The sequence below is a fragment of the Euprymna scolopes genome, chromosome 42, assembly GCF_053919585.1.
Source record: "Euprymna scolopes isolate OS-2025 chromosome 42, ASM5391958v1, whole genome shotgun sequence".
In the NCBI taxonomy this organism is placed as follows: Eukaryota; Metazoa; Mollusca; class Cephalopoda; order Sepiida; family Sepiolidae; genus Euprymna; species Euprymna scolopes.
In genome coordinates this window covers 22,938,112-22,950,274 of record NC_136523.1, presented here as the reverse complement: position 1 = coordinate 22,950,274, position 12,163 = coordinate 22,938,112, and the positions used below count along the sequence as shown (strand labels likewise).

Here is a 12,163-nt window from a genome sequence, read left to right as displayed (position 1 = left end):
AAAGATACAATAAATAAAATATACTAAAAAAATGAAAATTAAAATGTAGTTCAAACTTTAGAAAGTCAGCATAATAGTCTGTAAATGTATCCGGGAAGCAAACCTTTTAACCTGGAGAAAAGGAAGCAAGGAATAGTTCAGACAATTCTAGAGCAAATGTGCCATGATAGTGTTATAAAAAAGACTGAGACTTTCAACATCCCTTCTGTGTGTGAGAGAGAGAGAAACAGAGAGAAAGAGAGAGAGGGGAAGAAGAAAAAAGGATAGAGTCAACAAAATTACAACATCACTTCTGTGTGTGTGTGTGTGTGTGTGTGTGTGTGTGTGTGTGTGAGAGAGAAAGAGAAAGAAAGAGAGAGAGAGGAAGAAAATGAAAGGGTGGAGTCAACCAAATTACAACATCACTTCTGTGTGTGTGTGTGTGTGTGTGTGTGTGTGTGAGAGAAAGAGAAAGAAAGAGAAAGAGAGGAAGAAAATAAAAGGGTGGAGTCAACCAAATTACAACATCACTTCTGTGTGTGTGTGTGTGTGTGTGTGTGTGTGTGTGTGAGAGAAAGAGAAAGAAAGAGAGAGAGAGGAAGAAAATGAAAGGGTGGAGTCAACCAAATTACAACATCACTTCTGTGTGTGTGTGTGTGTGTGTGTGTGTGTGTGTGTGTGTGTGTGTGTGTGTGTGAGAGAGAAAGAGAAAGAAAGAGATTGAGAGGAAGAAAATGAAAGGGTGGAGTCAACCAAATTACAACATCACTTCTGTGTGTGTGTGTGTGTGTGTGTGTGTGTGTGTGTGTGAGAAAGAGAAAGAAAGAGAGAGAGAGGAAGAAAATGAAAGGGTGGAGTCAACCAAATTACAACATCACTTCTGTGTGCGTGTGTGTGTGTGTGTGTGTGTGTGTGTGTGTGTGTGTGAGAGAGAGAAAGAGAAAGAAAGAGATTGAGAGGAAGAAAATGAAAGGGTGGAGTCAACCAAATTACAACATCACTTCTGTGTGTGTGTGTGTGTGTGTGTGTGTGTGTGTGTGTGTGTGTGTGTGTGTGTGTGTGTGTGAGAGAAAGAGAAAGAAAGAGAGAGAGAGGAAGAAAATGAAAGGGTGGAGTCAACCAAATTACAACATCACTTCTGTGTGTGTGTGTGTGTGTGTGTGTGTGTGTGTGTGTGTGTGTGTGTGTGAGAGAGAGAAAGAGAAAGAAAGAGAGAGAGAGGAAGAAAATGAAAGGGTGGAGTCAACCAAATTACAGACATGCTTCTGAAATTTATCAAGAATCTCCAGATGGAATATATAACAATACGTTGTAATAGTAGATAAGGAGGAGGAGGGGGTGATCTGTTAGTTTTTAAAAAAGTTTTACTCACCGATCGATAAATTCCTGTACAAGGAATTTGTTCTGGATGAACTACGTCTTTCTTTGTCAGGTAATGCTGCTGATGAGGATTGGTTAGTCGAAATGGTTTTCACTAGAATAAAAAAAATAGAATATATTATTTTTTCACACAAAAAACAAGTCAAATACAAAAAAAATATATAATAATCTAAAATAAATATCTGTTTATTTTGTAGTAATACATTGTTTTGGCTTTAACCGTATCTAACACATATTTATTTTATTCAAGCTCAACCAGCGCTTCTATCAAGGAGCACAGGCCCTAACGTGAATTCCACGTGACCAACACACTGTTCCGACATTTGAAAGGACTACGGTGAGAGCAGCAAACGGACTTCTACTAATTCTATGCTCCAACAACAAACATACTGATGATGAAGTGTATCTTCAAAATATATTTATGAATTTCAAACAAAATAAATATCTGTTTATTTTGTAATAATGCGTTGTTTTTGGCTTCAAACGTATCTAATACGTATTTATTTTATTCAAACTCAACCAGCGCTTCTATCAAGGAACACAAACCCTAACATAATTAGATCTTTTTTAGACAAAAGGAAAATCCAGGAATACTTTATCTTTGATTGTCCATATAATAGGCCACCTTAGGAGATATTATTAGACAAAAGGAAAATCCAGGCTGTCCTTGATATACGTACATCGAAACAGCATAATATTAATGCAGGAGTGCCTCAGGGGTTAATCTTTGGATCTCTATTATTCCTGATATTCATAAACAACTTCCATTGTGTCTGAGATAGGTATGTTTGTTAATGACCCAACACTCTGTAATAGACAGTAGGGAAAAAACGAATGAACACATATCTAAGGCAATGGCAGAATCCTCAGAGAGCAGCCTCCTGTCTACAGTGGAATGAGGCTGTGAACGGATATCCCTATTTAATGCTACTAAGACTAAGATAAGATACTTTCCTCAACAGTTACAAAAGATCAAAGTGTAGTATCTGTTCTGATACTACACTTCACTTTTAGTTCTCGGTTAATGGAGGAGAAATCCTTCATGACTGAGAAAATTTTATTTTCGTTCCTTCCCCCACATTAAAAACCGACCTTGGTGCCTAACTCTGCCCTCGTGGGGAGGCAAGTAAACAGGAACAATTGTAAAAAGCCTTTTCATTCAACGATAGCCATGACTAATAGCATCCTACCTGATAGCTTAACATTCACAGGCAACATGAATTGGAACAAATACTTTGAGGGCATTGCCAAGACTGCTGCAAAAAAAAAGGTGTAATCTCTCTACTGTGCTAGAAAATTACTTACACCTGAGAGCATCCTGTAATCCTTACGAAAAAATAATCTGGTGCAAATTTTTTTAAGTAGAAATGAGTTGTCACATTAAAATCATTGTCATCATCATCCTCATTGTCATCAACACCCAACCAAAGGAAAGAAATCCAAAAACGTCTACTCACATGTTCCTGGCAATGTTCTTAGGTAGGTTTTGTATCGGAATGTCTTCCATAAGTATTAACAATCAACAAGACAATTGAAATAATCAAATGAAAGAAGGAACAGGCGAAATTCTATCTAGATTTCTGGACATCAGGTTTTTCGCCAAGCAGAATCTGGCACTATAGGGTCACCAGGAAGACATCCATAATGAGGAAAAAGATGAAGATGATCAAAGTTAACACCTTACAGTCCAACATCACAAACGGGTTTGTGTAAAGAAGCTGATTGAATACTAGTTAGAAGTCAATATGTTCATAGTGTAACCACCAATGAAAATCTTTTGAAAACTTAAAAAGTAACACCTATACATGGAAGTAGTAAGTCAGTGCAAACTTAGCCATTCCTATAATGCCTGCTCAAGAAAATCAGCTTTAGAGATCTTTCAACAGCCAGTAAAAAGGAAAGAAACACAAAATATGTCTATTCCATATTCTATCATGTGCCATTGGCTCCTGCCCCTTGTGATGGCAAAGCGAAAAAAATCAATGACTCCTGTATCCAACATTTCATCATTTGTGCACGCACGCACACATACACACACACATACATACATATATATATATATATATATTTCTATAGAAATATATTTTCTTATTATATATCAATCCTTATTTAAGAAGCTCAATGTAATTACAGAGCAGTATAGAGAATAAATGAAAAAAAGTTATATTCCAAAATTTATGATGTTGACCATCTTATAATTTATTCCTTTAATTCAGTTGAATTATACATATAACAAGATAACTAGAACAAAGGTAAACACACACACACACACACACACACACACACACACACATATACAATCCCACACTGGCCAATACACAATGAACTTATTGACTCGCAACTAGTATTCAATCAACTTCTTTACAGAAACATGTGTTGAACTAATTCGATACCTCCATTCAGTCTTAAAACACAAAGGGGCAGCTGTGCGTGTAAGGCAAGAGTTGTGCAAACCCCAACCTCTTCTGAATTGGCAGTGGCAAGGAGGAGTCCAAGAAGATGAAAAACAAGGCCGAGATAAGCAGAGAGCAGGTACACCACCTGGAAGTTCCAAATAGTCACTCATTTAGTACTGACCAGTTTCAACGTTGCTTAACTTCAGTGATCCAGCAGGAACCAGCGTGTCAACGTGATTATGGCATATATATTCAATACTAATCCCTATTAATCCCTAATCATGCATCAAACAGATATATATATATATATAGTAATTTATAAAATATATATTTTATAAATTACTAACTAACTCTACCTACGTATTGAGCACTTTTGAAGTAAATACTTAAAGTTTACGCATAAATCTATACTTTCGTATATTAATTTTATGTGAGTAAATGAAGTAGTTATATATATATATATATATATAGTGCAAAGTTTTGTTGAAAATTCAAAGACTCAAGTTTTCTTTTTTATAACCTTCGTTTATTTCCTGGATTTTTCCATTACAGCTGTTTCATTAATGAGCGGCAATTTTACGATTTATGTTTCCGTAAAATATATATATATATATATATATATATATATATATATATATACGACATAATCATATGTTGAACTATGAACATTTGCTAACATGAAAATAACTTTTATTCTTACTAGTGGAGGAGGGGGGGTAGTATTGCCCGGTTGTAAAATACGCTTAAATATATTTTAACTCATGCAGATTTCGTCTTCAACCTAGAAGAACCATTATTGGGCAAACCAATAAATAATTGTTATAATTCTTTTTCTATCCTTTGCAATTCAAATTTTTATATGTTATTATGGATGATAACGACTACCAGTTGTCAAAATTTCAGCTTTTCACAGTTGTTATTTCTAACAAATATTAGGTTTACAAATTTTGTCGGACGTTACTGTGAATATATATATATATATATATATATATATATATATATATATATATATATATATATATATATAGCTTAATTTAAAAGAAAAAGAGAAAGTTCAATTCCACAAAGGAGACTTATCCGGATAATGCCAAGCTCAACAATTATTATTGGAGCTTATATAATAGGGCAACAAGAGTATGAAATGAAGTCATAAAACTATATATTGGTAAAGATAGAATGGATCATTTATTGAATAATGAAATACAGGCAAAATTTGGCGGATAGAAGGGACTCTTTATGCCAGGGCATTTCGAAGCCTATTGCTTCTCATCAGAAGAGTAGAGAAGGTGCTAGGTAGCATGGGGAAGATGCGGCGTCCTATTAATCTTTTTCGTCCCTAATGAATCTTACGCTAGACATCTTCCCCATGCTACCTAGCACCTTCTCTACTCTTCTGACGAGAAGCATAAAGCTTCGAAATGCCCTGACATAAAGAGTCCCTTCTATCCCCCAAATGTTGCTTGTATTCCATTATTAAATAAATAATCCATTCTTTATATACCAATATATAGTTTTGTGTCTTCATTTCATACTCTTGTTGTTAGACATACCTAGTGATAAGTATGTCCCCCTGTATTCGCAATCTTTAAAAAGAAAATGGAATTTCCCCCAATTTTCCGTAAAAATTATTTTTAACTATAAATAAATTTTTGGCTCTTCTACAGAATTGGAACGAGATTTTGCAGTCGATAAGTGAAGAAGACAAAAAGCAATTTTTTTTTTTTTTTTTTTTTTGTCAATTCTAATAAGTTACAATCGTAGCTTCCAAATTATGCAGTCAAAATTATCTGAATATTACGGAATAATTAAACAAAACAAAACTTTAATCGTGTCAGCAGGTGAACAATTGCTGCCATTTTGTTTAAATCAAAACGGAAAATTACCTCCCTTTTGAACTCTCCTGTGTCTTACGATCGTTTTCATCAAATTCTATTTTTAATTTTTTTCTTTTATAAATAATTTTCTACCTTATCGATTTTCGTAATTTTTTGATATAATCATTTTAAAAAGTACGAGGAATACGTGGATACCATTGTTTTCGTGCGAAATTCAGTTTTACGGTGTCCGAAATTTCGTCCCAATAGTGCAGAAGCGCCAAATTTTTACTCCATGAATTTTCGTGATTTTTGGATATGTTACTAATTTCGACCTTTTTTGCTTAAAACAACATATTTAAGAGAAAAATCGGTCTATCGACTCCCTCTTTAAGACGCGCCAAAATGTTCGACTTAAAAAAAAAAAAAAAAAATCAACAATTTTACAAAGTATGCATCTTACCAGTTTCTTTTGCCGCCATTATTATTATTTATTTTTTTTTGTTGTTGTATCTCATTTTTATTTTATTTTTTTTATTTAATCATTTTTTTTGTCGTTAGGATATTTTCCAGTGTTCGCCATGTCGCGTTCTAAGTTTTGAAAATCACACGCCATAATGACGTCATATGTCGGTCTATTGTGACGTCATCTGTTTTTTTTTTTAAATTTTTAGTGCTTTTGAACTTTACGACGGCGAAAGGAGCCGTCGTCCTCTTTTTTACGCCCTCTTGCAGTTTAAGGAAACTAAAATATGGAGGGGAAAAAATGGGATATAAGTCGTGTTCACCACCAATAATAAGAATGCCACTTGATGAGGTAGTGAAATTGATGTCATTTTATAAATAAAATGAAATATTGAAACAATATTTTTTTTATTTACCAATTTGGTACTTGCGCCGTTTAATAAAGACATTCAAAAATAAAAATGTCGAAAAAAGTTTAAATTGTACGTATCTGTTATGGAATGAAGTTCTCCGAAAAAGAATTTCACTTAATTTCATCAAGTAGTTTTTGTTTTACTGCGAAAAAACAATTTGTTATGATACCGATCAAAAGGTTCGATTTTTTAGGAAGAAAAGCTAGTATCAAAAATGGGGAGGGAGTGTCGGCACTTTAACTGGAGTTATCTCCCCGTGACGTGTTCTAAACTCCAAACGAAAATTAAGAAAAAAATCCAAGATGTCTGCCTTCAACGCGCTCTCATAAAAACGTGTTTTTCCGCTGTAAATAAAAAAAAAAAAAAAAAAAAACTCGATCAAATTAAGTGAAAAATTTTTTTTCGGAGATCTTCAGTTCAAAACGAATACGTACAATATAATCTTTTTTTTTTTTTTCTTCGATATTTTCATTTTTTTAATGTCTTCATTAAGCTATACAAATACCAATAATTTTTTATTAAATACAGAAATTAAAAAAAAAAATTATTTTTTAGTAGTTTGAATCACTTCCGCGTAATTTTATAAATAAAATGACAGACAAATTAAGATAATTAGAAATGATATTAATGAAACAATATTGCAATCGATAATAGTAGAAAGCACATTTTATTTTACAAACGAATAAAGATGATTAGAAATATCAATGAAACGATATTGAAACTGACAATAGTAAACATATGGTGAGCTACGATGTTCACTCTTTCGCTGCCGGAAATTCAAGTGCCCCGACGTTTTCTGCGCAAGCGGCTAGAGGCGCCCTTTTTCTTTTTACTGAATTGCTCTGGAGGTTCAATGTTTTGATTTTTTTTTGACCAATCAGAGAGTTTTCCGGGCTGTCGGAAATTATGTGTCTGGGAGCCGGTGAAAATCTTTAAAAACCTCTGTAGTTTTCCAAAAAAAGCGCAGTTAACAAAATTCAGAGATAGTGTTGAAAGATATATATATCACTACTGTCTGCAGCTAAAAACTAACGCGACAACACTGTGAACGTAGCAAGCGAGTCGGCTGATAAAACAATGTGGGCGAACACACAGACACAGTAACTAACTTTTGTATTCTCCCTTTTATTATCGCATGCTCATTTTTAATTAATTTTATGTAAATAATTATTTTAAAACTTCCTTAATCTCAACTAATTCCCTCCTTTTGTTCACTCATAAATGAACTATTATTTTCATTGAAATATTTCCTAAAAAGTAATAAATCTTTTTTTATAAATTGAGAGTTAACTGTATTTATTTTGTTGATATATTTTCTACGAAAGAACATCGTAAATTCGACTCTCTGTATTGCTCTCTTTACTTCTTTTCCCCACAATAATAGTAAAATTAATTAATAAATAATAAACAAATGTAAGAAATATTGGAAAAGGCCAAAACTGTTTGGCTTTTAAAGGCGCTGCAGAGCGGTTTATGATCTGTTAATAACAACAAGTTTCTGCCTTCCACCTGATGTTTAAAATACAAGACTGCTAAATAAGCAGCTAGCAATTCTCTGTCAAAGGTAGAATATTTTTGTTGAGTTTGTGATAACTTTTTTGAAAAGAATCCAATAGGAATTGGTTGATTGTCAATCATTTGATGAAGTGCTGCTCCAACAGCGTAACTGGAACTGTCCGTAACAAGCTGATAATTAGTAGCTTTTGAATCGGGATAAGGTAGAGCGGTAACACCTGATAAACTTGTTTTTATCCTTTCAAAGGATTCAACTTCCTCCTTTGTAAAATCTATTTTCTTAGATTTTTGATTCAACCGAATACACTCGGTGAGTGGTAAACTGATTTCACTGAAATTTGGAACTAATTTTCTGTAAAAATTTGCCATGCCAAGGAATCGACGCAGTGATTTTGAATCGTTTGGTTGAGGAAATTCATTTAATTCGCGGATTTTCTTGTCACTTGGCTTAAGACCATCAACAGATATGTGAAATCCCAAAAATTCAAGTTGAAAAACACTGAAAATACATTTAGAAAGGGAAATTTTAAGGTCGTACTCACTGAGTTTCTGTAAAACAGTATCGAGGTGTTTGGAATGCTCTTCTTCACTATTTGAGAAAATAAGAATATCATCGATGTATATAAAAATACAATCGATGTCGCGGAAAATATTGTCCATCATCCTTTGGAAAGTACTAGATGCGTTCCGCAAACCGAAAGGCATGTAATTATACTCATATAAACCGAAGGGTGTTGTGATGGCTGTTTTGCATACATCATCCGGATGGACTGGTACTTGGTGATAAGCAGAAGATAAATCAATTTTTGAAAAAACTTTCTTACCGTGCAGTTTTGATGACAAGGAATTTATGTTTGGCACTTGGTATCGATCGGGTTTTGTTATAGTGTTTAGTAACCTGTAGTCACCTACAGGTCTATAAGTCCCATCAGATTTATTCACCATGTGCAAGGCCGAACTCCACTCTGATTTAGAGGGGGATATAATTCCGGCATTCTGGAGTTTCCTGAATTCCTCTTTTGCTATGTTGTATTTCTGGGCTGATAACTGCCTCGTTTTAGAGAAAGATGGAGGGTTACTGCCAGTTTCAATTCTATGAAACACTTTAGGTTTTGTTGCGTTGGAATCGCGATGTGGAGAAATTAAGTTGGGATATTTTTGCGAAATTGTGTGAACTGTTGTGTCGGCAACGTTATCCGAGCATAACGCAATGTTCATAAGTATTGGTGATGGCTGTGCGTTTGAATATCTTTTGGTTGTTTGATCAATCAATTTGTTATTTGTGCAATCAACTATTAATCCAAAATGATTCAGAAAATCATAACCTAGGAGAGGTCTGGTAGTTTCTGCAATGAGAAAGGTCCAAGTGAAATCACGCCTCAAGTTATGAAGTGCCAGGTTTAATACTGCTTGACCGGAACATTCAATGTTCTGACCGTTAGCTGACACAATTGAGATGTTTGTTGGGTATATAACTATACCGCTTATATATTTTCTTGGGATTACAGATATTGCAGCTCCCGTATCCACAACAAAATTCAATTTTATAGCTCCTAACCGTGCGGCTACTTCAAGAAGCGGCGAAGATGTGGAAGCTATCACGCTTCGCCGGGTTAGTTTTCCGATGTTTTACTAAAAGCAGGGGAGGCAGGACGAGAACTGGGTTGCATTTGTACATTCCGTTTGTCTGGCCATTTACACCATGGTTTGCAATATTTTGCACGTTCGGCAAAATATAGATGTGAACGGCAGATTTTGGGTCTCTGATCCTTGTTAAAAGGACGAACTCCATTTGGACAATTATATGATTTTTGTGACGGATTACTTTTTCTTTGAGATCCGTCATCACTCTGGTTACGATGGTTTTGGTTCCATGATATCTGTTGTATTTGCGCGGCTTCCTGTCTATTAAAATATAACAACAGGTCATCGGACATTTTCCAAGTCTTTCCAGATCGAGATCAATTTGTGCTGCTACCACGGGTTTGATCGAATGAGGTAGGGCTTGGATGAACTTATGTCGGACAATGTCTTCTCCAACACCAATTCTACCTGCTAACGACATGAGTTCGTTCAAATAAATCGAAGGACGTCCTCTCATGATTGAAGATGACATTAGTTTGTCCAGCATTTCAGGCTTTGATTTTTCATACTGATTAATCACAGCATCTTTTAACTTATCAAAGTCTTTTGATTCCAGTATGCTGTTTTGTAATTTTCCAACTATATCCGTTGGTAGTGACGCGAGAATATGATAAAATTTTTGTCTTGGTTGCTTAATGTTCATAATACTGAACTGGGCTTCCATTATTGAAAACCAAGCTAGTACATTTGAATCAATAAATGCCGGAGTTTTCATCGCAATTGACTGCACTGGTTTATCTTGTTCTGCTGCCATGTCGACTTCGTTTTCTGCCATTTTAGTTTTCCCTTTTGTTATTCACACTTTTGCTGTATGTTGTCTTTTATAATTTTGTTATGAAGATAGGTTTTTATGTTAAAAAAAATTTTTTTTTTTTTTTTTTTTTTTTGGAAAAGTAGATTTTTATATTCAGAAGGATTTGTTTTATCGTTTTCATACAAAAATTTTTTTATTTTTGTTGAATTTCCATAGTTTTTCGCGACCTTGGTGAAATTGTTTCTTGAGTTTTTTATTTACTTTTGTTGAAATTCACATCAAAAGTTGGTTATTTGAAGTATTAGAAGGCAGTTTTGTTTGTTTGTTTGTTGGTCCATGGTGAATTTCTAGTGAAATTATTTCTTGGGTTTTCATTTTGTTTAGTTTCATTGAAATTCACATCAAAAGATTGGTTACTTGAAGCATCAGAAGATAGCCTTTTTTTTTTTTTTTTTATAGAAATGTTTGCGTGTTCAAAATAATCACGTCGGTGGGTCGCCAGTTTTTGGCCTATTCCAATGTTTCTTACATTTGTTTATTATTTATTAATTAATTTTACTATTATTGTGGGGAAAAGAAGTAAAGAGAGCAATACAGAGAGTCGAATTTACGATGTTCTTTCGTAGAAAATATATCAACAAAATAAATACAGTTAACTCTCAATTTATAAAAAAAGATTTATTACTTTTTAGGAAATATTTCAATGAAAATAATAGTTCATTTATGAGTGAACAAAAGGAGGGAATTAGTTGAGATTAAGGAAGTTTTAAAATAATTATTTACATAAAATTAATTAAAAATGAGCATGCGATAATAAAAGGGAGAATACAAAAGTTAGTTACTGTGTCTGTGTGTTCGCCCACATTGTTTTATCAGCCGACTCGCTTGCTACGTTCACAGTGTTGTCGCGTTAGTTTTTAGCTGCAGACAGTAGTGATATATATATCTTTCAACACTATCTCTGAATTTTGTTAACTGCGCTTTTTTTAGAAAACTACAGAGGTTTTTAAAGGTTTTCACCGGCTCCCAGACACATAATTTCCGACAGCCCGGAAAACTCTCTGATTGGTCAAAAAAAAATCAAAACATTGAACCTCCAGAGCAATTCAGTAAAAAGAAAAAGGGCGCCTCTAGCCGCTTGCGCAGAAAAAATGTTTCACTTTTTATAGCCAACCGAATTGTGTTACTTAAATATGACTTAAATATAACTTTTTTTAAAAAAATTATTTTACAATAATTAGTTTTATATTATTATGTTTAATGTGAAATTTTATGCTCTTTCTAATAAACCGAATATAATATTCTAGACAAATATTTTTTTTTAAATTCAACCCCCCCCCCCACCATTTTGAAATGTCTATTAAAAAATAAATAATTAATTTTCTCACCTAAGGTTTATACATCACAAATTGAAGATAAAAAATCAATAAATAAAATAATCTAATTTAAAAACAAAAACAAAGGAATAGTTTTGTGCAAATTTATCTGTAAAGTCAAAAGTTTAAAACCTTTTTTTTTTAAACACATTAATTTTTTTTAAAGTTAAATTTTTAAGTTGATTTTTTTAAGTTAAACTTCAAAATTGTCCTGTAAAAATTGGACACCTACATTAATTTTTTCTATTTCATTCAATGTTTTTTTTTGTTTTTTTTTTAGATTTTTGAAAAAAATAATTCATTGCATAAAGAAGAAATAAAATATTTTAAATAAAAAACTCATGTAATTCTTTAAGAGAATAAAAAAAAATCGAAAATTTGTCGGTGTTTTTTTGTTTTTTTTAAAGTAAACTTTGATGAATGAAAT

The 12,163-nt window shown here is 33.2% G+C and overlaps 1 protein-coding gene across 2 annotated transcripts in view; it reads right to left on the bottom strand.

Annotated features, from left to right (window-relative positions):
* LOC145266961 (uncharacterized) overlaps nt 1-6,201 on the bottom strand; it is a 78,660-nt gene extending 72,459 nt beyond the window's left edge. The window contains exons 1-2 of one of the 2 annotated variants that reach the window (XM_080122793.1): nt 6,033-6,201; nt 1,352-1,453 (exon numbers count right to left, since the gene is read on the bottom strand). In XM_080122793.1, coding sequence (XP_079978919.1) covers nt 1,352-1,453; nt 6,033-6,051 — 121 coding nt within the window. In that variant the 5' untranslated portion in view covers nt 6,052-6,201. The remainder of the gene's footprint in view (nt 1-1,351; nt 1,454-6,032) is intronic. The other variant, XM_080122794.1, reaches the window with a different exon arrangement.
* Between the last annotated feature and the right edge of the window lie 5,962 nt (nt 6,202-12,163).